Source organism: Sturnira hondurensis, unplaced genomic scaffold (assembly GCF_014824575.4).
Source record: "Sturnira hondurensis isolate 20B ecotype Veracruz unplaced genomic scaffold, ASM1482457v3 Scaffold0017394, whole genome shotgun sequence".
NCBI lineage: Eukaryota > Metazoa > Chordata > Mammalia > Chiroptera > Phyllostomidae > Sturnira > Sturnira hondurensis.
The window spans coordinates 8519277-8546378 of record NW_028090025.1 but is presented as its reverse complement, the minus strand read 5'-3'; the positions used below and the strand labels follow the sequence as shown (position 1 = coordinate 8546378).

At 45.4% G+C, this 27102-nt stretch overlaps 1 protein-coding gene across 2 annotated transcripts in view; it reads left to right on the top strand.

Annotated features, from left to right (window-relative positions):
* LOC119001995 (nodal modulator 1) overlaps positions 1-27102 on the top strand; it is a 51563-nt gene that overhangs the window by 3804 nt on the left and 20657 nt on the right. Inside the window, exons 2-16 of one of the 2 annotated variants that reach the window (XM_037067649.1) lie at positions 118-207; positions 1797-1842; positions 4934-5034; positions 5739-5845; positions 7700-7772; positions 10167-10319; positions 10832-10969; positions 11296-11385; positions 14363-14468; positions 14662-14812; positions 19378-19552; positions 21046-21187; positions 22406-22537; positions 23690-23826; positions 25375-25462. In XM_037067649.1, coding sequence (XP_036923544.1) covers positions 118-207; positions 1797-1842; positions 4934-5034; positions 5739-5845; positions 7700-7772; positions 10167-10319; positions 10832-10969; positions 11296-11385; positions 14363-14468; positions 14662-14812; positions 19378-19552; positions 21046-21187; positions 22406-22537; positions 23690-23826; positions 25375-25462 — 1729 coding nt within the window. The remainder of the gene's footprint in view (positions 1-117; positions 208-1796; positions 1843-4933; positions 5035-5738; positions 5846-7699; positions 7773-10166; positions 10320-10831; positions 10970-11295; positions 11386-14362; positions 14469-14661; positions 14813-19377; positions 19553-21045; positions 21188-22405; positions 22538-23689; positions 23827-25374; positions 25463-27102) is intronic. The other variant, XM_037067650.1, reaches the window with a different exon arrangement.

Here is a 27102-nt window from a genome sequence, read left to right as displayed (position 1 = left end):
AGCAGCACATAGTATGTTCTCAGCACATGCATTGACTGAATGCATTCAGGTGTAATGTACGCTGCTAGTTCTCAAAAGGCTAAATTACAACATCTCTTTCCTTTCCTTTCTTTCTAGATAAAGTTGTACACCAAGCATGGGACTTTGAAATACCAGACAGACTGTGCCCCGAACAATGGTTACTTTATGATCCCCTTGTATGATAAGGTATGAGGACAGAGTCATTTCGTCTTTTATAATGGGAAGTGGTGTGGCCCACAGGGCTCTGCTAACCAGGAGAATGGCCTTTCCCACAAAAGCACATGCCCATTTGATTTCTAAATTATAACTGGAATGTGACCATTCTGGCCACATTCTGGAGGAGGTGACTGAACATAGAATCTCTCCAGGTCTTCAGAGACAGCTGTCGAGGCCCACAGACATTGGGTGGCTGCAGCAGGAGGCGGGGGCGGGGCACTGCCGTTCTCCAGGGAGCAGAGGCGTGGAAGGGAGCCCCACACCTGTGATGCTGCACAGGACAGACGGATGTCCACAGCATCAGGGTTGGGAAACGCGGACTTGGTAGAACCCTTTGTTTGCAAGCAGCTTAAAATGTTGTTTCAAATAAATTATACAAATAATTTATGAGCTTCGTGAAAAAAAAAATCACGGTCTTGAGAAGTATACGAAGTAAATTTTATCTTTGATCCCCCAGATGCCCCTCATCTAGTGATAACCTTTGATAAAAGTTTTGGTGTGCGTCCTCACAGACTGCTTTCTCATATTCGCAGTTACACAGATATCCCAGAACACACATGCCCGTGCTCACGTGCACACACACACGTGCCCCAGATGGGCGTCTGTGCAGATTCATACTTCTACCCCCATCTTCCCCACATTCCAGTTTTTTAATTAAAAAAGAGTCATAGGAAGTTGCAAAAATAGTCAATATACATAGTTTTGATTTTGATGAAAAAATACAAGTGAAATCAAACAACAGGAATCACGTTGTGATTTGATTTTTTACCCCTGTGGTGATGTCCTGGCCCCCTCCAGCATCAGCATGTTCAGATCTACCGCCTTCTCTTTAACGGCTGCACGTCACAGTCAGACCAGAGCAGCTCTTTGTTCAACGGCTGCTCGATTGAGAGGGGCTTTCCCAGTTTTTAAAGCTATTAAGGCAACCTAGCAATAAATATTTTTGAACTGGCATCTTTATGCACAACACAAGGTGGGGAAAAGTAAGTTTACAGTTGTGAGTATGCAAAACACAGTTTATGCTTGTGTTATTATTTATTACTTATTGTGTTCTGTTCCATATGAACAACTGTAAACCTACTGTGGCTCCACCCTGTACACAAGATTGATTTCCAGACATGGACAGCGGGGTCTTGAAATCTTTTAACATTTATTATTATTATTATTATTATTATTATTATTATTATTTTACTATTAAAACAATCTAAAGAAACCAGGGTGTGTAAGTAAAATCTACTTTTAAGAAATGACTGTAGTTCTGGAAGACATGCTGACCCTGGCAATCTCAGGTGTATGCAGGGTTAATAGGAGATTCACAAATAACTTCTTTGGTATCAAAAAACAAGAAGTGGCTGGAGATGGTGTCTTTAGAATCTTCCCCTGGCCTTTCACATGGTGTCTTCTGATTGGTTGGATGGGAACGTCTGGTGATCAGCTTCAGCTTATGCTTGGGATTTCATTTCCCGTGTAAAATTTCTGGATTAAATGGTAGCACTAAACTAAGTTAAGCTACTTGAAGGGTCATCAGTTCTCATTCCTTTACTTTTTTCCCCTCTTAGGGAGATTTTATTCTGAAGATTGAGCCTCCCCTTGGGTGGAGTTTTGGTAAGTTAACTGAATAATTAGACATACCCTGTAAATGATTAGATTGTATGCTGGCTATTAATTTAAGTTGACAGAGTGCATAGACTGCTAAAATGTCAAGGATTCATTTCTAGTGTAGAAGAGGGTCCCTTGCGTCATCACTTTAGAGTACATTGGATTTACCTAACGTCTGCCTTTAAGGTTTTTTTGGTCATCTTACTTAAAATAGATGTCTTTTTAGCACCTTTCTCAAGAAACTCTACAATTGCAGTTTCATTGGCGAAACAGCAGTAGAATTGTATGTAGAGGTCAGGACCCGGCCCAGTGTGGCTTTGTTCTCAGCTCCCTCAGTGCTACTGTTATTATTATCATCATCATTATTATTATTTTTAGTGAGTTAATTGTAACATTAAACATTGTAGGATTTGGTATAAAAGTCCAGATCCACTTCTCTCAAGAGATCAGAAGATCTGGCAGCCGTGGGCCTTGTCAGCTCTGTGAAGACCTCGGACAGGTTCCTTCCCATTTCCGTGTCCGTCTCCTTGCCAGGGGGTCAGGAGAGGAACAGCACTGGCCTCACAGGCCACCGGGGGGATTAAAGGGCCAGGGTATTTATGTGTTCAGAATGGCTGGCACATAATTAGCAATTACTTAGGAGATGCTTAAAAGCAGTCCTTCTGTACATGCACAAATAAAAACTCAAAACTTTTTTCCTGAGCTTTTAGCAAAAAGTAACTGCCTTTGAGCCACTATGGATAAGTGGGAATGGGGTTGAGATCAGAAGAGAGGGTTGTGCCTTGACTTGGATGGTTTTGGAGAGGAGAGAATATTAACTTTTGGGTAGAGGTGTGTGGTCCCAGTTCTGTAGCTTGGGCGTGGGAGGGAGTTGGGGGCCACGGTTGTTCTGTCGGGCTGGCTTGTGAGTTAGACAAGGGAGAATTGGGTCCCTGCCGTCATGACAGGTGAAGGGAAGCTCACGTACCTGATTTGGCTGTGTGGGAGAAGTTCTTTTTCGTTTCAAAGTCAGGAGTGTATCTGGCTGGTGCATTCCTGAAAGCCAGAGGGGAAATCTAAGCCAACTGGCGGCTAACGCGAGGTTACAGATCGGCAGCCCGTTGGGGGGTTGTGTTGGAGCCCCTCCCCCGTCGGGGGGGTTGTGTTAGAGCCCCTCCCTTGCTGTCAGTGTTCTTTCTTTTGACAAGCTTTTTTCATTGACTTGTAACATACTTTCAGGTAAGTGTACTTCTCATAAAGGAATTTTCACAAAGTGAACTCACCCGTGTCACAGCCGCCCAGATTGGGAGATGGAATATATCAGCACCCACAGGTCCTCATTAACTGCTCCACCCCAGCCTACCCCACAGGTGGCCACCACCCTGACCTAAAATTATAGAGCAGTTTTTTCTGTTTTGAACTTGATATAAACTGAACCACACAAAGTACATTTTTCAATCTGGTTTCTTTCTTTTAATGTAATTCCTGAGATTCGTTCAGTTACTGAGTATCTCTAGTTACACCTTTCTGCTGCTGTATGAACATAACGTGATGTGTCTTATCCCTTCTACCTTTGACGAACACTTGAGTTCCTTCCCAACTTGGCCATTGAGAATAGTGCTCCTGCAAACATCCTTGGACACACTTTTTGGCACGTGTGTTTGCATTTCTGTGGAGTTATATACAGAGAGGAAACGACTGGGCGATAGAACGTTTACGTGCTCAGCTCTAGTAGATAAGGACGAACATCCGAAGTGGATGTAGCCACGTCTCTCTCATCAGCGTCTAGGAGTTGCAGCCGCTCCACGTTCGTCCCCGTGCTTGGTGCCGACAGTCTTGTACATGGAGGCCATTCTGGTGGGGATGTGGCGGTATCTCATGGTGGTTTCGATTTGCAGTTCCCTGGTGGTCATTGAGGTCGAGCACTCTCCTATGCTTGCTGGTCATTTGGATATTCTTTTTTGTGAGGTGCCTGTTCAAGTCTTCTGTCCATTTTTTAAAAGATTTTGTTTATTTATTTTTAGAGAGAGGGGAAGGGAAGGAGAAAGAGAGGGAGAGAGACATCCATGTGTGGTTGCCTCTCACAAGCCCCCCACTGAGGACCTGCCCTGCAACCCGGGCTTGTGTCCCAACTGGGAATTGACCCTTTGGTTCTCAGGCCAGCACTCAGTCCATTAAGCCACACCGGCCAGGGCTCTTCTGTCTGTTTTTTTATTGACGCCTTTGCCTGTGTGGGTAATTTTTCATTTAGCCCGAAGTTCTTTTGATTTTCCCATTTTTCTCTCTACTTATCACTCCACATTCTTCCTGACCTTTTAAAACCTCAACTTCATCCTTTAAAAAATTCAGTTACCCATAGTTTTAATATGGAAAAGTCGGGAGGTGGCACCTGTAATCTGGATTGCCAGTTTTTCTTGAGAAGTCGGAGGCTGTGGCAATGCTGGGCCCCATGGCTGCGGTCCATGGAAGCTGAGTGGTGGCTTCCCCTTTTCCAGTCGCCACAGTCCGCACTCGGCCCGCCAGCTGGCTTCTTACCCGCTTGTTTCCTGCGGCATTGGGGTTCATGGCCCTGGTTTAATATGGCTGAACCCATGTGCTTGGTCAGGGGACAGAACTGGGGCCAGATTTTGGGGGGTTGAATTGGGGCCCTGTAACTCACAAGCGCTGAGAGACTTTGAGAGGTCTGTTAACCTTTCTGTGCCTCAGTTTACCCCCCAATTAATTCTAAATGTTACTCCCTACCTCTTAATGTAGTGAAGATTAAATGCACTTGGCTTGGTGCCTGGCCTGCGGTAAACATTCAGTGAATAAAACTTTCGAGTATTTGGTGCTCACTGAATCTTTCATGGGACTCCAAGATGCTTCTTGGTGAACGACTGTTATATGAGTGTCTTATCCTCTGGGGCAGGAAACTGAGTGTCCGAGGACTACGGGGTGGGAGGGAGACTCCCTGCCTACTTGCTGTACTCTTGGGTTTTGAGCCATGTGACTGTATTAAGTGCTCAGAAAGAAATAAAATGAGTTAACCAATGAAATGTATTTTGCCTAGACAGTTTCCCCTTACCCCAGAACTGAACTGCTCTTGTCTTGTACCCCCGTTCCCGTCTGTGTCCTTCAGAGCCAACGAACGTGGAGCTCTTTGTGGACGGCGTCAATGACATCTGCACCAAGGGCGGGGACATCAACTTTGTGTTCACGGGCTTCTCGGTGAACGGAAAGGTTTGGTTTCAGGACTTTGTTATTTTTAGCTTTGCTCTGTAGTGCACACTGAGTCTTCTCTTACCTTTAGAAAGCAGGACTTCTGAACCTGGGGAGCTTGGATTGTCCGAGGGACCTGCAGATAGGCTGTAGGAGGATTTGGAAACTCAGTAAACTTGAGTATAAAGTGTAGTGCGTGTTTTTAGGGGTCAGATCTAGGTTGCCACTCTTAGTCTGTAAGAGTAGAAGGTCTTAGCGTGTAAGTGCCAGGGGTAGCCTTTTACAGGGACAGATTCTCCGGGGAGGGTTTTCTTCCTCCCTCCCTCCAGCATCATGGTGGAGAGGTGCGCGTTTCTGTGCCGTCCTCTGCACGGTGGGTCTACTTCAGCCTTATGTTGAGAGTGAGGCCCGCTCGTTCCATCCTCATGTACGGGTTTCCTGTTAGAGAGGAGGGACATCTCCACACTCCAGACTTTGTAAAATAATTGTGCATCTTTAACTGATGATGTCTCAGATTCAGTGAAACAAAGTATTATTATACTGTGACTGTTTCCTCTCATAGCCCCTCAACCCTCCCTGGGAAGGGTATCCACAATCTCTATCACCTTTTCAAAGGGATTTTCACCCAGAGAATGTTGGAGGTGCCATGTAAGGAGCACGAGCAGGGTCTGCTGAGTGGAGCACTGGGCTGCTCGGCCAAGTTCTAACCTCCTTCTCCATGACAGGTTCTCAGCAAAGGGCAGCCCCTGGGTCCTGCAGGCGTTCAGGTGTCTCTGAGAAACACGGGGACCGAAGCAAAGATCCAGTCCACAGTTACACAGCCTGGCGGGAAGTGAGTTGTGGTCGTGTTGTCGTGCCTCATGGCTAGAGCAGGGCTGTGACAGGATTGCAAGTGTTTTGGATTTAGGGAGACCTGGGTTCAAATCCTGATTTGGCTTCTTCACTTGGGACAAGTTCACGCCCGTCAGGGCCCAAGTTCTTCATCTGTAAATGGAAGTCACTGGACCCATTGCATCTAGCATTGATAGTATAATACCTAATACCTGTCAGGCACCTCCTACAGGGCCTGGCACATAGTAGGTCTTCATTTAATAGTTGGCCTTGGTTCTGGAGTCTGACAGCCTGGGTTTGAATCCCGGTTCCCCTGTCTGCTAGCTGTTTGACCTGGGGCAAGTTACTTATTGCCTCTGGGCCTCCGTTTCCTCATTATAAATGGTAATAATCATGAAATCTACCTCCGAAGGTTATTGGGAAGATCAAATTACATTAGTGTTTTAGACTCTCTGGCATGACATGTGCTTAATAACTGTTAGCTCGATATAGGTTAGCTCAGTTCCAATTTTTACGAATCATTTTATCACGACTGCATCGAAATTGTTTTGTAGTTACAACTGATCATTACTTAATTAACCTTGTTGAGTCAAATTTAAAGCATTTATCTAATGGATTTATATTGTTGAGTTGTAAATGTTAACAGATGTGTCAAATTTAATACCAGAAGAGTTCCAGCTGATAATTTTGAAAGCATTCAGATCATTGCTAACTACTTTAATACACACAATGGACCAAGCTGCAAAATTGAAGTTGATAATGAGTCTGTCAGTAAGTCATTCAATTTTCAGATGATGAGCATTGAAATTACTTTTGGAATAGCATTTACTTCAATTTGATTAATGCCTCTCCAGCGCTGGTCTGTAGAGGAATGTGAAGTTTCCGTTTTCTCTGGGCGCGTAGTTTGCTGTTGATCTTGCTGGGGAAAGTGACGTTTCTGAAGCTCCATCCGCCCGAACTGAACAAAGACAGTCACTTGCAGGATGGGGCTGCCGTGAATGTAAAGTGTAAGCTACATCTTACGAGGACCAAAATCCAGTGGTAGTTTCAATTTTATTGTAGCATAATGACTGCCATGCCCTGTCCAGTTATTATGGGCAGCATTTGTAGAATAAAATAACACCACAGAAGAAGAAATTGAATGTTTTTTGTAATTCACTTCATTAGAACCAGCCCCCTAATTGTCTGGTGCCATGTTGGTTTAAAGGGTTAAATGTGCCAGAATCCTTCCATTTCTAACCTCAGCTCATCTCATTCTGGTCTTGGTTAGTCTGTAGGTTCTCGTGCGATCTGCATTGGCTTCTGGCTTCATCACTGTTGCTTTGCCCAGATGTCATATTTATTTTTGGTAACAGATTCAAACTCTCTTGCACTGGATTCAAAGGTTGTTACCACGCACCTTCCCATATCATTGGCATCATCTTGGGTTAGTGTCTGCCTAGCCTACTAGATCTGTTTCTGTTTTTACATGTGACTCCTCCCTTCCCATCACTTCCCTCCTTGTCTACTCATACCTGTCACCTCTGTCAAAACTCGCCTGCCTCTTCTGTGACTGATCCCTGCTGAACCACAGTGACTGGTTTTTCGGCCAGAAGTTGTTGGGGTTAAGGAAAACAAAAACCCTTCTTTCTGTCAGCACGTGGGATACCAGTCCTTGCACACAGTCAGTGCTGAGTAAGTGCTGTCTCGTGTGGATTCACGCAGCGGAGGGCTACGTTCTGTTCATGCTCACTCAACCAGCTAATGGCAAGTTTGTGATAATTCAAACATTTTCTTGTGCTTCCCAACATTAGTCATACAATTAGAACTACTCAGGTTGTTGGGAATCAGTTAAGTGGTATTTTGTATTTTTCAGGTTTGCATTTTTTAAAGTTCTTCCTGGAGATTATGAAATCCTTGCAGCTCATCCAACCTGGGCATTGAAAGAGGTAAGCCTTTCCGTGAAGTCTTCAGGGTGCCCACGGTGTGCTGGTTTGGGGGCAGGTGCGGGGGTTTCCGGTTCAGGATAGGAAATGAGTGTATGGTTTTTCTGGAAACAGATAGAGAAACAGTGGGGCTGCTGGTGAGGTGGTGGTATTACAAGGTAAAACTCCCTCACTGTAGCAGATGTGGCTTATGTTTCTTGGTTTCAGTTTTAGGTGAAAATATTGTCTTCCTGCCGTGAAATAGCTTCGATATTAATTATAGCTATTTTAAGCTACGTCAACACCAGAAGGGCCTAACTTTATTTTGAACTCAGGGGACGATAACGTTAGCCAGCAACCTCAGACGGCCTCCCATTGTGCATCCTTATGGTCCGGCAGCACGTCCGCTAACTGGCAGAGCCCTCTAGGTTGTCACTTTGAACTTCTAAATGAATACCTGAGTACATTCTTTGATCGAGAAGTAGAATACACATATAGGGTTCTATGAAGCTGATACTGATTAAACGCAGCACAAAGGGGTTTATTTGTTGTGCTTTTTTCAGTCAAAAACAACACTCCATAAATATGCCTCACATTCTAGAGGCTGTTGTAAACGTGCCCAAGGAGAATGTGTAAGAATGTGTATTGCAGCTTCGCTTGTAATAGCAAGGTCTTGTAAGCGACCTAAATGCTCATCACGAGGAGGGTGGGTTGCAGTTCTGTCACGTACTCGCAGTCTGCATGTCAGCCGTGACCAAGGCACCAGAGCCACATCCATCAGTGTGACTACACTTAAACACCCACGTTGAAGAGTAAGGCAGGTTGCTCAAGGATGAGGAAATACGGTAATGTTTATACGGTAGCTGAAAACACTCATGCTAATACCAGTTGTGGATACACTCATATGTAGAAAAATTGCAAAGATGTGTGTGGGAATGGCAAACACCGTGTTAATTGATGTCTGTCGAAGGAGGAGAAGGAGAGACACAGGGTCACAGGGTCTTGAATTGTATTTCTTCTTTTTTTAATTTAATCTTCATTGTATTTTTTTTCTATTACCATTTAGTCCCCTTACACGCTCCTCCCTCCACCGCCCTATTGAATTGTATTTCTACTCTTTTATTTTTTATCTGGTTAGAGCGTGTAGAGGTGATTTTTATTTTATTTATTAAAAGTATTTCTTTTATCTTCTTGTTTCAAATAGTTTGTAATAAAAGATAAAAGGAAACACAATAGTTGAGATTTTGTAATAACTGTGGAAAAACAAATCGAAGTAAGACTTAAAGGGCATTTTGACATGTTAGCTGTTGTATTAGTTTTGGGGCTGTGTCTCATTCTTGCTCAAGAAGCATCAGAATCTGTATTTCAGTGTTTACTCTATAGGTTTTATGCAGTTATAATCGATGGTATGGTTTCAGCCTAGATGTGTGTGTGTATGGTTAATGACTTTAGGTTTTCAGGACTTCAAAAATGTCTTATTTGCCCTGGCCCATGTGGCTCAGTTGGTTGGAGCATCATCCTGTGACTGAAAGGTTGCAGGTTTGATTCCCAGTCGGGGCACAAGCCTAGGTTGTGGGTTCAATCCCAGTCTGGGCGTGAGAGTCTGTAACCCTTCGTGGGGGCACAGTCCCTAGTCTGGGTACGCACGGGGGACAACCAACCAATGCCTCCCCTTGCACTGATGTTTCTCTCTCTCGTTCTCTTCCTCTTTCTGTCTGGAAGCAATGAAATAAATGTCCTCAATTTAGGATTAAAAAGTGCTTTATTTAAAACTCGTTGGCTTACTTGTTATATAAGTAGAATACATTTTAAGGCTTACATTGTTAATTGTATACATAAAGGAATTTTATTTTGTTTATATAAAATTCTGTTTCAAAGGAAAGCGTGCCGTTAAAGGTCAGGATGATGGCTGCCCCTGCTGGGGATCGTGCCTGGAAAGGAGCACGAATGGGCCTTCTGGTGCTGGTTCTGCTCTGGCTTTGGCACTGTCTGCGTGGTGTGTTCACCTTGTAAAAATCCCTGCCCTGGGCTCTCAGCATGTGTACACTTTTCTCCACGTAAATGGTACTGTAGTTTAAAAAATAGATGCGTGTATACCATTAAACATAGGGAAAAAGTAAGGCATGCTCATTTTTAAAGAATTGAAACATACAGAGTAAAGGAGTGGAAACAGAATCTGGAAGGTGGAAAAGTGTAAAGGATGTAAAATGTCCACGTGCAGGTGAAGTCATCATTATCTACATTTTGCCACGTGTCCTTTTACTTCAATTTGCACGTGAAAAAAATAGTGATCATACCACATATGTGATTTTACATGTTCCTTTTTTCCTAGTTAACATGTTAGCTTAAGCATGTCCCCATGCTCCTAAACACTTTCTGAGTATTTCGTTTTTTGGAAGTTAAAACCTTCTTTTGCAGGCGAGCACCACGGTGCGAGTGACCAACTCCAATGCTAATGCCGCTGGTCCCCTGGTGGTGGCTGGCTACAACGTGTCTGGCTCTGTCCGCAGTGATGGGGAACCCATGAAAGGGGTGAAGTTTCTCCTCTTTTCTTCTTTAGTAACCAAAGAGGTAAGCAAAGAAACGTGAATGAAGGAGACTGAGGTTGCACTATTTAAAACGCAGTCAAAGTTGATTCATAGTCTCGACAGTTGACAACGTTGTGTTTCTTGGTTGACTTACAAGAAACTGAATGTCCCTACTGGGAGGTGGTGGAGTTTGGTGTAAAATGCACAGGTTTTGAAATCAGTCCGGCCCATTGCAGACCAGTCTCAGCTCTGCCTCTTACTAGCTGTGTGACTGTGGGCCAGGCTCTTCACCTTCCTGAGCTCTGTGCTCTTGTCTGGAAAATCGTGACCCGTTTCAGGGAAGGATGATCATGTCTTTTTTTTTCCAAGAAGATTAAGCCATTTTTAACTTGAGCGTAAACATTTTTGTTCTTTTATCTCTGCTATGCCCTGGATTTCAGAAATACATGTTTTGTGATGTAAAACTTGTGAAGGTTTTTCTATAGTTGGGCTACTTGATGATAACCAGAACATGTAAGTGGAAAGAAGTCATGTGTCTTGATTTTCCCGGCATAGGATGTCCTGGGCTGCAACATCTCACCTGTGCCTGGGTTCCAGCCGGAAGACAAGAGTCTGGTGTACTTGTGCTATGCGGTCTCCAAAGAGGATGGCTCGTTCTCCTTCTATTCCTTGCCAAGTGGGGGCTACACTGTGGTGAGTGAAGTGGTTTCCATTCTGTCTGTGTTTGGGACTCTTATGGTGCAGTAAGAGCTGATGCCATTTGGCTGGTAAGGATTAAGTGTTGGCCGGTGTTTTTGTGAACATCTTATTTAGCAGTTACTTAGGATAAGACTCCAACCCCTCTGTGATAGCTGCAGAAATGCAAACCTTTCTCTGTTAAAATCGGCAATAGTTAGAATAATTTCTCTTGGCCTGCCTTGAACCCTTTGTTGTTTGTGGGCTGCCGAATTGGTAATTAGTATTGATGGTTGAATCATGTTACTAATTAATCATGTTAATTAATGCACGCTTCCTTTCAGATTCCGTTCTATAGAGGGGAGAGGATTACCTTTGACGTTGCTCCCTCCAGACTTGATTTTACAGTGGAACATGACAGCCTGCGAATTGAGGTAGGATCTCCCCGTCTTCTGGAGGGGCAGGTGTTCGAGTGCCCGTCCCTGGGCACAGGTGTTGCAAAAAGTTTTTAAAGAAACCAGTATTTTATCTAGATGGACTGTTGGAAAAACCAGAACCTTGTAAGTTCCAGGCTGGTGGGAATCCACTAGATACCTCACCCCTGTTACTTGTCTCTGTCTTGGAGAACTGGAGTCTTAGTTATATCTACTTCCTTCAGGGAAATGTGTTTATTGAGTACCCGTGGTGTGTGTTGGAGGTGCTATTCTAGGGGTGGACATATAGCAGTGGCCAGAAAGAGGCAAACATTTCTGTTCTATGGAATTCATGTTCTAATGTCAGAAAAAGAACACTTTTAAATAAGTATATTAGAAAGTGTATTAGAGGGTGATACGTGTTCTTTAGAAAAATAAAACAAGAAAGAAGATTATACAGTTTCAAGGTTAAGATGGACTGCAATCTTGTAAGGTATTCTTGGGAAGTCCTCACCGTGGAGGTGACATTGGAGCAACACCCTGAAGGGGAAGATGCAGCGAGCTGTACTTTCATCTGTGGGAAGGGTATTTTAAAACAGAGGGAATGGCAGGTTCTAAGGTTCTGAGGCCTAGAGAGTTTAGGGTACCCCAGGAGGCCAGGGTGGCTGGGATGGAGGGAGTGGGGAAGGGAGGAAGAGGAGAGAGGGCCAGAGAGATGATGAGGCAGGTTGTACAGGACCTTCTGGGCCACTCCGGGTGACAATTGGCCCCACTGTGGATGAGGTTCTGAGCAGAGGAGAGGCGAATCCCTCTGGCTGCTGTGTTGAGAAGAGTTCCCCAGGGCAGGGTGGAAGTAAGGGACAGGTAGGAGGCTGGGGCAGTACACCGGGCGAGAGTGACAGATCTCGGGCCGTGGCAGTAGGGATGGATGGGATGATAGGCAGTCTGATAGACTCCCTAGACCCTAAACGAGATGGTAAGGATGATTAAGTGTGGTTTTCAACACACATCTTTACTTACTGAATTTGAAAATGGTTACTGTAGCAAATTAGCTAGATAGAGCAAATCCCAAAAGAAAATAAGTCTTTCCTAAAAAGACCACCCAGTGCTACAGCTATTAAAAAAATTAGATTTTAATCGTTTTCTTTCAATATTACATTTGAGAGTAGCTTAAGGTGGTGGGAGCTAGCTAGTGTTTAGNGGGATGGATGGGATGATAGGCAGTCTGATAGACTCCCTAGACCCTAAACGAGATGGTAAGGATGATTAAGTGTGGTTTTCAACACACATCTTTACTTACTGAATTTGAAAATGGTTACTGTAGCAAATTAGCTAGATAGAGCAAATCCCAAAAGAAAATAAGTCTTTCCTAAAAAGACCACCCAGTGCTGCAGCTATTAAAAAAATTAGATTTTAATCGTTTTCTTTCAATATTACATTTGAAAGTAGCTTAAGGTGGTGGGAGCTAGCTAGTGTTTAGGTGACATGCTCAGTGGGGGTTCCTACCCTGCTCTGTGAGATTCAGTAAAGCATGTGACTGTTGGGCGGGGCCCTGGGGTGGGGGGTGGTGAGAAGGGAGAGAAGAGGAAGCTCTACGTGCTTCCGGGGCTGGCAGAGACAAGAGGCACGGGGGAGCCGGGAAAGGCATTCCAGATCGGGACCAGATACAAGTTTTTAAACAGAGACGAATCTCAGGAATGAGAGAGCCTGTAAGCTGCACAAGGTCGGTCTTATTCTTCACTGTATTCCTAACACATGATTTAGTGCCTGGCACATTGTGGGTTCCTAATAAATGTGTTTGTTGAATGGATATATGGATTAATAAGTGGATAAACCACATCTTTTTAGAAGGATCAAGAAAGGCTACCAGCATAAAAAGGAAGCCATTTTATTTTCTTCAAGTTCTCTCACATGCTGTGGCATATTTGCTTGCATTCATTCATTCAGGAGTTGCTTGTTGAGTGCCTGCTGTGTACCAGGTGACTAAGAAAAGGTCCCCATGTTCACAGACCTTATCTTCTAATAGGAGGTAGACAAAGTGTAAGAAATCAAACAAGGACATTTCAGATACTGGTCTTTTTTTAAAGCTAATAAAATAGTTTAGTGTGATAGACAGTGACTGGCTGGGGTGGGAGGCAGGGGCTACAGAGACAGGATAGCCAGGGAGAGCTTCTTGGAAGTCATGACGGTTTGAACTGAAACCTGAGTGGTGACAGGAGTGGCCTCCTGCCAGGTCTTCTCTGGGTGTGAGAGAAGACCTTGGCCGAGGGAGCAGCTAGGAGAAGCCCCGTGGTGCACGTGGTGCCCTCCTGTGGTCAGCCCGAGGAACCAGAGATCAGGGCGCTGCAGCGGAGTGACTGCGGAGAGAGCAGGCCATGGCACTCGCGAGTGCGGCGGGCAGACACACACAAAGCAGGTGTAGGACGCTGTGGTCAGTGCAGTGGCTGGGTTGGATGAGCTGGTCTAGTTGGAGTTAGTGGGGATTTGAATTCAGGTTGTGGTGGGAAGAGGCAGGAGAAGGGCTTGGGAGACCTTGCTGAGGTGAAAGCCGCAGGGTTGATTGATGTTGGGGTGTGGGGAGGTTTGGGGGTGGGGGGTTAAGGTGGTGCTGGGTTTAAGTTTGGGAGATTGGAGGACGGCCTGGCTCACCAAAATGGGAGCATCTGGAGGGCAGTAAGCCCGGAGGGAGAAAGGATAGGGAAGCTTGCACCCGTCTTTCTCAGTGACCTTTAACTGGGGGAGTAAGTCTGTAATAGATCCGCTTCCTTCGGTTATTTGATGCACACTCGTGTGCTGGGGACATAAGGCAGAAGACAGACTGGGGGAGTAGGCTCCTGGTGGGGGAGCCACGTGTGTGGGTAAGCTGGGAAGGTGCCTGCTGGCACACGGACTGGGAGAAGCCAGTGAAGGCAGCCGTGCCGAATGGTGGTGGGAGTGACAAAGGGGAGACTTTTGCAGCTCAAGCATGCGAACCATCTTCCTGTTCTTTATCTTCCAGCCCGTGTTCCACGTCATGGGGTTCTCTGTCACTGGGAGGGTCCTGAATGGGCCTGCAGGAGAAGGTGTCCCGGAGGCAGTGGTCACTCTGAATAACCAAATCAAAGGTGGGCAGACATGTTGGCCCCAGGGCTGTTTGCTAGTGCTCGTTTTTGATCACAGAGAGAAATGGAGAGAGAACAAAATCTTAATGTCTCTATGAAAATATGCCATCTTTTTGCCTTATGTATTCTTGTGAATATGGAGGGTTATGCACTTCTTTTCTGGCTCATGCTTTGTTGGCGTGTTTTTGTGTTGCAGTCAAAACCAAAGCTGATGGCTCATTCCGTCTGGAGAACATAACGACGGGCACATACACCATCCATGCGCAGAAAGAGCACCTCTACTTTGAAACTGTCATGATCAAAATTGCACCTAACACACCACAGCTGGCTGACATCATTGCCACGGGGTAAGGTTATCATGTTTGGGTCTGGAAGCACCAGTGCTTACATCAGCAGCCAGCGGAGAGCAAAGTCACCTTCACTCTGACTGTTTCGGCCAAGGATCCACTGTCAGCCTCAGATACCTGTTGAGAAATTCAGGCTAGCTTCTTTAGAAAGATTAGTGCTAAATCTTATCAATGGAAGGTACTTACTTATATGTTGAATGATTGAAGAAAACAATCTTGCTTTAAAATTCAAATGCATTTAAGTCAGAAAAGGATCTTTTGTGTTTGACTTCATATCTATGGGGATGTCTTTGGCTTAATTTTTGAGGACTTCAGATGTTATAGTTGGTTGAGAAACTGTTGTAAGATGCTTTGAGTCGTTGTCATAGTTCTTCCTGCTTTGTTGTGTTTATCGAATGTGAGGGGGCATCCTCTGGTTGCATCTGTGTAGGTTTCTCAGGTAGAGGTAGCGTGTGGTGTGTGGAATCCAGACCTTGCACTCAGCTCCCAGCGCTTCCTCTCGCCTTGTGTAACCTGTACAGTGGGGATGCTGCTTGCTTCCTTCCTTCCCTCCTTTCCCCTTTCCTTCTCCTCCTCCTCCTCCTCCTCCTCCTTCTCCCTCCTTCCTTCCTTCCTTCCTTTTTCAGTCCTCACTTGAAGATGTTCTTTTTTATTGATTTTTAGAGAAGAAGGGAGGGAGAGAGACAGAAACACTGATCAGCTGCCACCCACACAAACCCCACCTGGGGATTGAACCCACAGCCGGGGTAAACCAGGAATTGAACCTGTGACCTTTTGGTGTGCAGGATAACACTCCAACCAACTGAACCACTGGGCCAGGGCATTGGCATCTTTCTTGAGACAGCAATAGGTGCTCAATAAACGGTAACATAAAGGGAGAGGGACATAGTCTGCTTGGAGAAAGGCGGCATGAACAACGGCGCACGGTTCCTGAGCAGCAGGTGTGGATGGCAGTGTAAAGGCTGGTGCTGCGGGCACATGGTATGCTGGGCAGGAAGGAGGAGCAGACCTCTTCACACCCCATTGGAAGGTGGGGGCTTTCTTCAGTGGGGGCCGAGGGGCCAGTGAACAGTGTGAGCATGGGGGAACATGGTTAGACTTTTGTATTCGGTGAGGCATTCTGGTGGCATGGTGGAGAATGGCTTTGAAAGGGACAAGACTTGGGGACAAGAGGCCTAAAAAGAAAGTTGGTGAGGGCTTGCCTTACAGGGAAGTCAAGGACAGATTAGAAAAATATTTAGGGGTTTCCATTTTGAGGGGCAGGATTCCTATGGTGCCACTGGCTGTGGGCAGGGAGAGAAGCCAGTCAGAGGATGAGGGTTCAGTTTGGGGGTCTGTAGGACCACTAGGTGGAGCTCTCCAAAGATGCCTGGATGGATTGCATGTAGGATTCAGCAGCAGGCGGCCGCCGGAACCCTGGATGTGTGGAAGCAGTAGAATTGGGAAAGCAGGAGACCAAAAATGAAATGCCAGTGGGGGTGGCCTCAGGAGAACCTGGGGTGGTGGGTTTCAGGTATGATAGTGCCTGGCAGGCAGGGAGGTCTAGGTGCTGAGCCATGAAAACACAGTCCACTGGCTTGATCACTGAGGTGGCTACTGTGACTGTTTTCTGTAGAAAGGTGGCGCAGGTCAAAGTTAGAGTTCAGTATGTTGAATGGGAGACCAGGAAGCACATCACCTGTGGAACCTGGTACTGCGTCTCTCTCATGGAGGTCAGAAAACAGTTCTTGGACTTAAGTCTTCCCTCTTTCCCTTCATAAACATTTTGAACAGCTACTCTGCATGGTGAGGCACTGTCGTAAAGGCTGGGTACATAACAGTGACAAGATACCTACTGTTCTAAAACAGGGCTTTCATCTTACTGGAAAGGCAGACTTAAGACGAATAACTTTGTGATTGTAAATTATGGTAGGTGTTGTACAGGGAAGGGACCAGGTGGTCTGGGAGGACTTCACTTATTTGGGAGTTCTAGAAGTCCCCTCTGTGTCGCTGAGGCCTTCTGGAGGACTAAAAGTTAGCTAAGTGAAGAACTTTCTGGGCAGAGGGAACAGTGTGGTCCCAAGCCAAGAGGGGAGAGAGGGAGGGAGCTCTCTGGAAGACAGCCAGTGCGGCTGGAGGCAGTGGTGAGGCTGGAGAGCTGTGTGACCTTGCAGCCGTCGTGTGGAGGCGGGGAGATGGGACGCTCTGTAGATGCATGGAGAGCCTGTGAAGAGTTTCAGCAAGTGAGCATGTGGAACAGGTCATTTTAGAAAGGTTTTCTCTCTCTGTCTGTCTCTCTCTTTTTTTTGGTCTTTTTTTTCCTCTGGCTGCTATGTGGAGCACGGACCAGAGGGAAGCCAGAGTATATAACGGAGGGACCGGACAGGAGGCGGTGACAGTTGTCTGGAGGAGCTGTGGCGGCTGGGCTGGGGTGCTGGCCACGGGGAGTGCAAAGTACGGGCCTGGAAAGTCCGATCCCAGGTTTTTTATTTGAACAATCATGAGTTAGATGGAGGAAGTACTGCTCGTGGAGATGGAGAAATACATTCATTTCCTTCGAAGTAGAATGTTTGGGTCAAAGAAAGTAAAATATTTGTTGCACATCATTAAAAAAAAATCATCATTTTCCTTTTGGGCCAACATAGCACATTTGCCTTTCAATTCATTGCTATTTGTTATTTAAACAACTCAACTTATTTGAGAAAAAAAAAACTCTTTGACTTGTCCAGATGACTTGGAGGGTATAGTTATTTCACAATGCACCAAAATTACCAATTTCCGTAAGCCCCAATGAAGGAATTTATTGACCCAATTCAGTGTTTAAGGGCTTTGATATAACAAACACTCTCCTACCACTTTTTTAAAGCTTATTTTTCTTAACTAAACCAATATGTATTTGGGGTTTGCAGTAACTGGACACTTCTCTTTAAAAAATTAATTTTTTAAATTACAGTTGACATGCAATATGGATACTTCTTTTTAATTGGGAATATGAGCTAAAACAGATCCTATGCTTACAGTATTTACATCATAGGGAAGCAAAGAGAGTCGGCTTGGAATAACTAAGGTGACAGCCCCCGGATATGGGCATGAATCAGGAGGACACGAAAGGGCCTAAAGAATAACGTATCTGTATTCTCTCATCCTTTTATTCTGGAAGTGCGCAGTAGGGGGAATATGAGAGCCAACGTGCATACCTCTCCGTCCACACCAGGGGCTCGCACACTTTTTCTGTAAAGGGCCAGGTAATAAATGTCTGATGCCTCCTGGGACTTGTGTTCTCTGCAATGAAATGTGCCCTAGATAATTTCTCAATTGAGCAGGTGTGGCTGTGTTCCAATAAAACTTTATTTAGACACAGAAGTTTGAATTTCATGTAATATCTGTGTGTCACAAAATACTCTTCTGATTTTTTCCTTTTAACCTTTTAAAGGTGTGAGTGAAAGTGTGAAAACCATCCTCCGCTCAGGTGCACACGAAAAGCCGTAGCTGGTGGGCCGTGGATTTTGGCCCTCACACTAGATTGTGAGCGCCTGTGACTGGGCCAGACACTAAGAAGCGACTTTTTATCGTTCCCTGATTTCACACACACTTTGACCACGTTGTTGTTCTTTCTGTTATCTTTTTATTTGTGGCACAGCAGCGTTTCATCATTTAGTGTACCCATAGGTGTCCAGTGTTGAATCCAACATTTTATTACCTTTCTGCCAAAATTGACACCAAATCTTTAATATGATCCTTTAAGATTAGAAAATTGAACCTTTAATCCATTAAGGAAACAACCGTGGCCGTCGTCTGTGGTACCTTATTGTGCTTTAGCACATCAGCTGACGGGAAAACGAAGAACACCACCGAGGGTGATGGTCTCTGTTGGCCTTTCTCGGGGAGTGGATGTGTCTCTCCCTGTGTCTCACGTGTCTCTTGAGACCCACCCTGGAGCACTTTACATGCTGCTCATGTGGTCTCTGGTCTGAGTCATTACCTTAATAGGGCTTGTCAATGTTGAGTTGCTTTTCTGGCTCCTGACTCCTAAGGAGTTCACCTTTAGCTTTGCATTTTTCTCCCTTAATTACCTTTTTTGTTCAGATCTCCCAGATTGCTTTTCTTATCCATGCATGATATGGAACCATAGGTGAGGAAGGTATCTTTGATAACTCTGCCTTGTTTTATGGCTGGGGTGATAACACTTTCTTAGGCAGCGTGCAGCTCTTGCTTTTAAGGACTGGCCCAGTTTCTCAGTCTGAGACTGCTCCACTGTCACTGATTCAATTACCTGAAACTTTTTTTATTCTCTACAGATTTTCTGAAAATCACTTCCACAGTGAGGGGTTGCCAGATGTCACTCAGAACACACACACAGCCCTGCAGTGGGCCCCCACTCTGCCTTTTCCCTTATTCAGAAGGTGGTCTAGTCTTTCCGAAGGTTGCTTTTAAAACTGGAGCCATTTGGGCTGCATTCCTGTCTATTAAGATTAAACTAGTCTCAGGGACAAGGGCTAGAAGATGGACGTGTAATTTTGGTTGATAAGTGCCTTTCCTGTTGTAATTGAGTTCTCGTGCTGGAATGAATGGTCCCCTTGTTGCAGGTTCAGTGTCTGCGGCCAGATATCAATCATTCGCTTCCCCGACACTGTCAAGCAGATGAGTAAATATAAAGTTGTCCTGTCGTCGCAAGACAAGGACAAGTCTTTGGTCACTGTGGAGACGGATGCTCACGGATCGTTTTGTTTTAAAGCAAAACCAGGGGCCTACAAAGTCCAGGTACGATGAGTTTTGTTTTACTTAAGGTATTTGAAAAAGAGCGATGATTATTTAAAAATGTATTTATTGCTTTTAGAGAGAGAGAGGAAGAAAGAGGGAAAGAGAGAAAGAAGCATCAATTTGTTGTTCCACTTACTTATACATTCATTGGTTGACTCTTGTATGTGCTCTGACCGGGAGTTGAACCCACAACCTTGGTGTATTGGGACGATGCTCCAACCAACTGAGCTACCTGGCCAGGGCTGAGCAATGATTTTTTTAAAAGGGTTATTATTAGCCACAAAGGGTTCGAGAAGGAGCATTTCCATTTCTAACTTCTTATTTTGCAATCTTTTCATTTCTGCATGTTACTGTTAGCAGACAGGCAATCAGTTTAAAAATGATGCAGCAGGCATTTTGCTTTTCCAGTGTGATGTTTGTTTGGGGTTAGGTTCAGGCTGCTAGTCGCGCCTCCACCTTCTCAGGCTTTTGGCAGCTGCAGAATATCCATAAGTCCCAAAGGAATTAAAAGGAACTCTTTAGTAATGGCAGCTCAAAAATTTCTATAGTGCACGGCTTCTGGAACCCGAGGCCTTTTCCTGCCTCACTCTGAATTGAAGATGCTGGGCAGGCACCATCTGATTTCTCTATCTAGGCAGGTAGAAAAGCTGGGGAGACATTGGCTGTTGGTCTCACTGCAGGGGTGGAGGCCTGAGCACAGATGAGGCTTGCAGGCAGGAGACAAGACAGACCCAGAGGTCAGCCCACAGTGCCTTTCAGTGCAGTGGCCCGGCCCACGGGGCAAGACCCTGTCTCTGTGGATCTCAGACCCTCACCCATCAAGTCAGCTGCTGCTCCTCCCTGAGAATGAGCAAGTGAAGGAAGGTTCCTTTTAAGACTTGCTCTCCTCTAGGGCAAGTGGGACCCCCTCTGAGGAGCTGGAATTGGAGAACAGTATGGTGTGTGGGGGCTAGGAAGCCTTTTCAGAAGCATGCATAAGGACTTATCTGAGGAAGGGCAATTCTGAAGTGTTTACTATGGATGAAAAATGTGATCATTGCCTTCTTTCCCAGTCGTCGTTAGCCTGAGAAAGATCCCTAGATGACAAGAAGAAAATGGCCTAATGTCTCTACTGGGCATCCACACAGCGCCGGCAAGTTTGTAGCTTATGTCACGTATGACCTCAATTCAGGCAAAGGTTCTGGACTCAGTGTGGTCCCCACCCAGTGTTCAGGTGATGGCTGATAGCTTGCGTGTCCCTGCGGAGAGTTGTGCCTGATAGGCTTGTGCACACCGAGGCGCTGCTGAGGATGAGTTTTTAAACCTGATTAGAAATATGTTGTCTTCACACCGGCTACTTGCATATTTGTTGTGATTGTAAAACTTGGCCTGGAAATGAACCTTTTTCCTTCGAAGTCTCTTTTGCCTTGGCCCAGATGAGCACTCTGGCGCCCTGCAGGCCAGGGGAGCAGCAGCCCCGATGTAGCTGCTGATGTTGCCCTGCATTCCCACAGGTGGTGGTTCCTGAGGCAGAGACCAGAGCGGGGCTGACCCTGAAACCCCGGACATTCCCTCTTACTGTGAAGGACAGGCCTGTGATGGACGTGGCCTTTGTGCAGTTCTTGGCATCCGTTTCTGGGAAAGTCTCTTGTTTGGGTAAGGTATCCATTGAAAGCAGGAGCAGATAGTTATAAAAGGTCGGTGGGTAGAGGTGGGGTTTTGGTGAGTGTGTCCTCACGGGGCAGCGCTAAAGCAGAGCTGCTCTGGGCAGCCGTTCGGAGAGTTCATGCTGCGTCCAGGTCTTTCTGAAGAATGGCCGCAGCGAGTCCTAGAAGGGTTTCTCTTGGGGTAGTTCTGCTTTGGCTCCCAAAAAGGTATGTGGGTCTCTTTTTCCCCCTCCTCTGATTCTGGAAGGAAGGTGGACTTAGGCCCAGGTTTCAGTCCTGGCTCTGTTGCTTACCAGGTATGAGAATGTAAGCATTTACTTGCCCAGCCTCTGACTTTCTTCTGTTAAATAGGAACACTACTGCTTTCAGAGGGTTTTTTTTCTTTTTAAAAAGATTTTATTTATTTATTTATTTCTAGAGAGAGGGGAAGGGATGGAGAAATAAAGGGAGAGAAACATCAATGTGTGGTTGCCGCTGTGCAGCCCCAGCTGGGGTCCTGGCCTGCAACCCAGGCATGTGCTCTGACTGGGGATTGAACCAGTGACCCTTTGGTTCAGAGGCCCGCACTCAATCCACTGAGCCATACTGGCCAGGGCCAGAGGGTTTTAATGAAGCTCAAATATGGTCATCAAGAGTCAATATAGCGCAGTGCCTACATAGACTCTGGAACCAGACTACATGGGCTTGAACCTTTGCTGTGGGACCTGGGGCAAATTATTTAACCTCTCTATGCTTTGAGTCCCTTGTCTGTATGGAGATGATAATAGTAACTGCCTTAGGGGCTTGTTGTATCAAGTAAGCTAGTACATGTAGAGCCTTTAGAAGTATCTCGAACATAGCAAGAACCATTTAAATCTGCTGTTATTAGGAATACTAATGTTATTATTATGAAAAGGGGCCCAGTGCTATGCCTGGTGTCAAGTGAGCATTGAGTAAGGTTTTATCACCTTTCTCGCTGGCCCTCTTGGTGCTCCATAAATGTTACTTTCCCCATTTCAGTAGATGGCGGAGCTTCCTTGCTTGGCACTGATGGCCTGCCTGGGGGGCACTTTGTAGAACGCAGTAGCTGCACATTAGCTTTCAAGGAGCCCTGGCACTGCCCTTCAGGAGACGCACAGTAGTGTGCAGCACATGCAGGTCGAGGGTTCGAATGCATGCTGTGGTTCATGAGGGCCGTCAAATCAAGCCCTCTGGTCTTTTCTTGTAGACACCTGCGGTGACCTGCTGGTGACCCTGCAGTCTCTGAGCCGCCAGGGTGAGAAGCGGAGCCTCCAGCTCTCTGGCAAGGTCAACTCAATGACTTTCACGTTTGACAGTGTTCTCCCTGGAAAATACAAAAGTAAGACCCCGAGACAGCCTCTCATGGCCCTCACACATTTCCTGTCTTCCTAAACGTTCTAAAACCCAGCTTTCACATTGCATCCCAACTGTATACCTTTACTTGTTTAACTCTTCTTTGGCCCTTGACCTTGAAATGTGCTGTGATTAGCATCAGGCAATAATGCAGGAGCTGAGGCTCTGGGAACCAACTGCCACCTTATCAGGGCAACCGCACATTTCTTCTTTGGGAGGGTGCCCTCATCCGTGCCACTTTATTTCTGAATGCTGGGAAAGAGAGTGAAATAATACAGTGTGTTCTGCTACTTAGCAGCTGTGTGACCTTGGCAGCCCCTGAGACTCAGTTTTATCTGTACAAGAGGAGTCATAGGCTTTCTGCAGAATGTAACACTAAATGAAATACAGTAGTAAGCCTGCGCACGGTGCTTGGTAAGCATTAGGTGCTGGCAAACGCTGGTTCTCTTTTCTCTGCCTCTCTCAAGAAGCTACCCATTGTCTGTATTTCTGCTTTTCCAAAGCTTACCTTGGAGTAGCTGCCAGTGAATAGCTCGTAAAGCCTACTGCTTTTTCTGGGGAATTATATTTTCCATTATATGTGTGTGTTATATATATGTTTCCCATTATATATAAGTGTTGGCAAACCATGGCCTAAGGGCCAACAGCCTGTGTTCATAAATTGTTTTGTTTGAACACAGCATGCCCATTTGTGTATGTGTTGTCTGTGGCTGCTTGTATGCTCTAAACATAGAGTTAAACAGTTAGGACCCCGTGGCCTGCAAAGTGGCGAATGTCTGCTCAGTGGCTCATTACAGAAGAAGTTTGGTGATCTCCGAGTATCTTACTTACAGCCTGATGTTTAGATGCAACTGAATTTCTTTCCTGGTCCTTTTAATGACCATTGGTTTCAATTTTTCTTTAATATTCTTCCAAGCACTGTTACTGGGTTGTTTATAATATTTATTGGTATGTTTGTATATATACATGTATGTATAGTTAGACATTTAATATATAAATGTATGCATATTTAAAATATGTATGTGTATATACACACATGGTTTGAAAAGTTAATGAATTCATTAGAGTTTTTCTCTGGCGGCATTCGGGGGGTGACATGCTCCATGCCCATGGGTCTCTGTGTCGTGTGCTTTTGCAGTAAGCATCATGCATGAAGATTGGTGCTGGAAGAACAAGAGCCTGGAGGTGGAGGTTCTGGAAGACGACGTGTCAGCCGTTGAGTTTAGGCAGACGGGCTATATGCTGCGGTGTTCCCTCTCTCACGCCATCACTCTGGTATGTACGGCCCCTTGTTTGGAAGGGCCCTTGCCTTTAGAGAGCAGGAAGGACTAGCGTGCCAAGAAGATTATGATCATAGTCTAGTCAGATTTCTTGTTCTGCCCCTCAGCTCAGCCACCTAATATAGAAGGTATCATCAGGAAGCGTTTAAAATCCTTCCGCGGGAGATGCCTTTATTTGGGAGATTTCCTGGCTTCACATTACATTCTAACTCTGGTGATTTGGGGAAGCCGTGGAAGGAGTACAAAGCATGGTGGTTTTGTATCCTTGGGCAAGTTCATTTAATGTTTCTGAGCCTCAGTTTTCTCCTCCAAAACTGGGATCATAATGTCCACTTCTCAGGGTTATAGGGAGGATAAAATAAAGCTTTTACACATCTAAAATTTCCTTGGCAGGTACTGCTATTATTTATTACCAGGTGCAGCTGAGCCAGTTTCCCCAGGACTCATATATTTATTTTGGTTCAGAGGACAGAGTTGTCAGATGGGATCTTATTCTCTTGTGGATGGGTCTCCATGGCCTGATAGGTGGTGTGCCAGGTGGACTTCTGGAAAGGGAACACCTGTGCAGGCCTATAGAGGTCCATTTGTGAATTTTATATAATTTTTTGACTTAAGCAACGATATGTGTCTTTGTCAGGTACCAGTAGAGAAATTCAGGCAGATGTCAGTTACATGACTGCTTATGTCAGACACTGGAGGAGTTGAAAGTGCTGTTTTCCTTGGCCGCTGACTGCTCTAACTGGTTAACTACAAGTGCTCGAAAAACAGCTTTGTTCTAGGAAACGGGTTAACTAATTTCCAGTTGAGAATAAGTGATAGACACTTAGGAAACTGTTCCTTTCCTTGAATCCTACAGGATATTTGTCTCCCTTAGAATAAGATCCATATCTCTTAACAACAGCAACAAGGCCACGCCTAGCTCTTCCCTTACCGCCTGCGCCATCCGCTCACTCACCAAGCTCCAGCACACTGCCTTCTCCATTTCACAGTATGCTTGTTCCCTCCTCTGCGCTTTTGCACATGCTCTTCCCTCTTCTTGGAACGCTCTGTCTTCTCCGAAAATGCTTGTAGTTGGTTTTCCTCATCACTCAGGCTGCAGCCCAGTGTCTCCTATGCAGGGCAGGGCTGCCCTGAGACCATCAAGCTAAAGACACCGCTGCCAGGATCACTCTGTATCGCTGAGCTCCCGCTTATTTCCCTTATGCTCCGTTGCTTATCAGCGGAAACCCACCCGTTTCTTTGCTGACTGCATTGATTTTCTGTCTGCTTGTATTAGAATGTAAGCCTCCTGAGAACAGGAGCCTTGCCAGCCCCTAGCTCTGGGTCTGTCACGCAGCAGGTGCTCAGTAAATATTAGTTGACTGAATGAAAAAGAGCACATTTTTGTTGGGAGTTTTTGAACGTTTTTAATTTTCCCATGGCACCCAACTGTTCAAATGATTAATGGACAAAACAGATGACTGGCTCTGAAACAGAAATATTATTAATCATCTTGTGTCTCTGTCTCCCCCAGTAAATCATTGTATTGGCTTTGGTCCCTTAGGAATTCTATCAGGATGGAAATGGGCCTGAGAACGTGGGGATTTATAACCTCTCCAAAGGAGTCAACCGCTTCTGCCTGTCCAAGCCTGGTGAGTCTGGGAGGATGGATGTGCTGTGCATTAGGGAAACAGAAAAGCACCAGAGGGTAGTTTTATGACATTTTTAAAAAGATTTTATTTATTTATCCTTAGAGGGGAAGGGAAGGAGAGGGGGGGAGAAATATCAATGTATGGTTGCCTCTGGTGTGTCCCCTACTGGGAGTTGGCCTACAACCCAGGCATGTGCCCTGACTGGGACTCGAACTGCGATCGTGTGGTTCGCAGGCCCGCGCTCAATCCACTGAGCTACACCAGCCAGGGCCAGAGGGTGGTTTTAAAACATTTACGATTCCCTACCTCAGTTCTACTTGCATCAAGTTACCAGTTCTGGTTGCGGTCAGTGTGCGCTGTTTTTCTGTGTCCTCTGGAGAGAATGGTGTTCTTACCCCAGGAGTGGGAGCTGGGACTGGCCAGTCTCTTGGGTTTGAGTTGGGTGGAGACTGCTGGGCCCTTTCACTTGTATTTTTTAAAATTTATTTTTAAATTATAATTGACATTTAATATTATATTAATTTCAGGTGTAGAACATAGTGATTAGACCCTTTCGCTTTAAAAGATATTATACCATTTCTCCTTAAGAGCCATCCTCTCTCTTTTAACAACTTCATGGTGTAGTTTGCAGATCAGAAAATTAACCCATTTAAAATGTATAATATAACAGTTTTTAGTAAATTGACCAGGTTGTACAACTATCTGTATAATCTACTGTGGAACATTTTCATCAACCAGTAATATCCTTCATATGTGTTTATAGTTAATTTCCTCTTCAGGCAGTAATGATTTTTTTGTTTTTATGGATTTGCCTTTTTTTATATTTCATATCATTGAAATTATGTAATACCGGTATTTAGTCTGGCTCCTTTCCCTGGGTTTCAGTTAAGATGCCTTTGGCTGCAAGTAACAGAATCCATGCAACAGTGCCGTCAAGAAGTAGGGCTTAATTTGGCCTAATAACACAGTCTAGCAGCGTGCGACTACAGTGCGGGTTCAGTGGCTGGTAGATGTTAGGATTGCTGTCTTTGTGATTCTTTTAGACCGTTCCCTCTATTAATTCCTTGTGTTTTCAAGAAAATTGCCATTGCTTCAGAAAACTTGTTATTTTTAAGGCAGAAAGACCAGGAGAGGGATAGGCCATCATTTTTTGTGCCCCGCTCTTCTGGTAAACTTTCTTTGTGTCTTATTCGCCAGAACCATATCACGTAGTCACTTGTAGCTTCAAGGCAGGCTGGGGCAGTTGAGTATGTTGCCGAGGCTAGACACGTTGCCCCTAAACATAACCCAGGTCTGATGTCAGGGAAGGAGGGACAGCTGATGGAGAAACAACTAGGAAGACTGGCTCGGGTGGTCTCTGCTCAGGTGCCCTCCCTGCCCCCTGCACCCCACTCTTCACCCAGCGGTGCTTCCTGCTGTCACTTCTTGTTCACACGTACTTTCTGAGGGTGGGAGGGGGCTCCATTGTCCTTTATGTCTCCCTGTTGCTCACAACACTCGTTTCTTTCCTTTACTGCCCTTGGCATAATAGGTCTGCGGTGGCTGTCAGATGCCTCTCTCTGTATGTAGACGGTAAGCCCCGTGACAGCAGGGGCCGTATCTGTTCCTGCTGTGGACCAGTACCGAGCATAATACCTGAC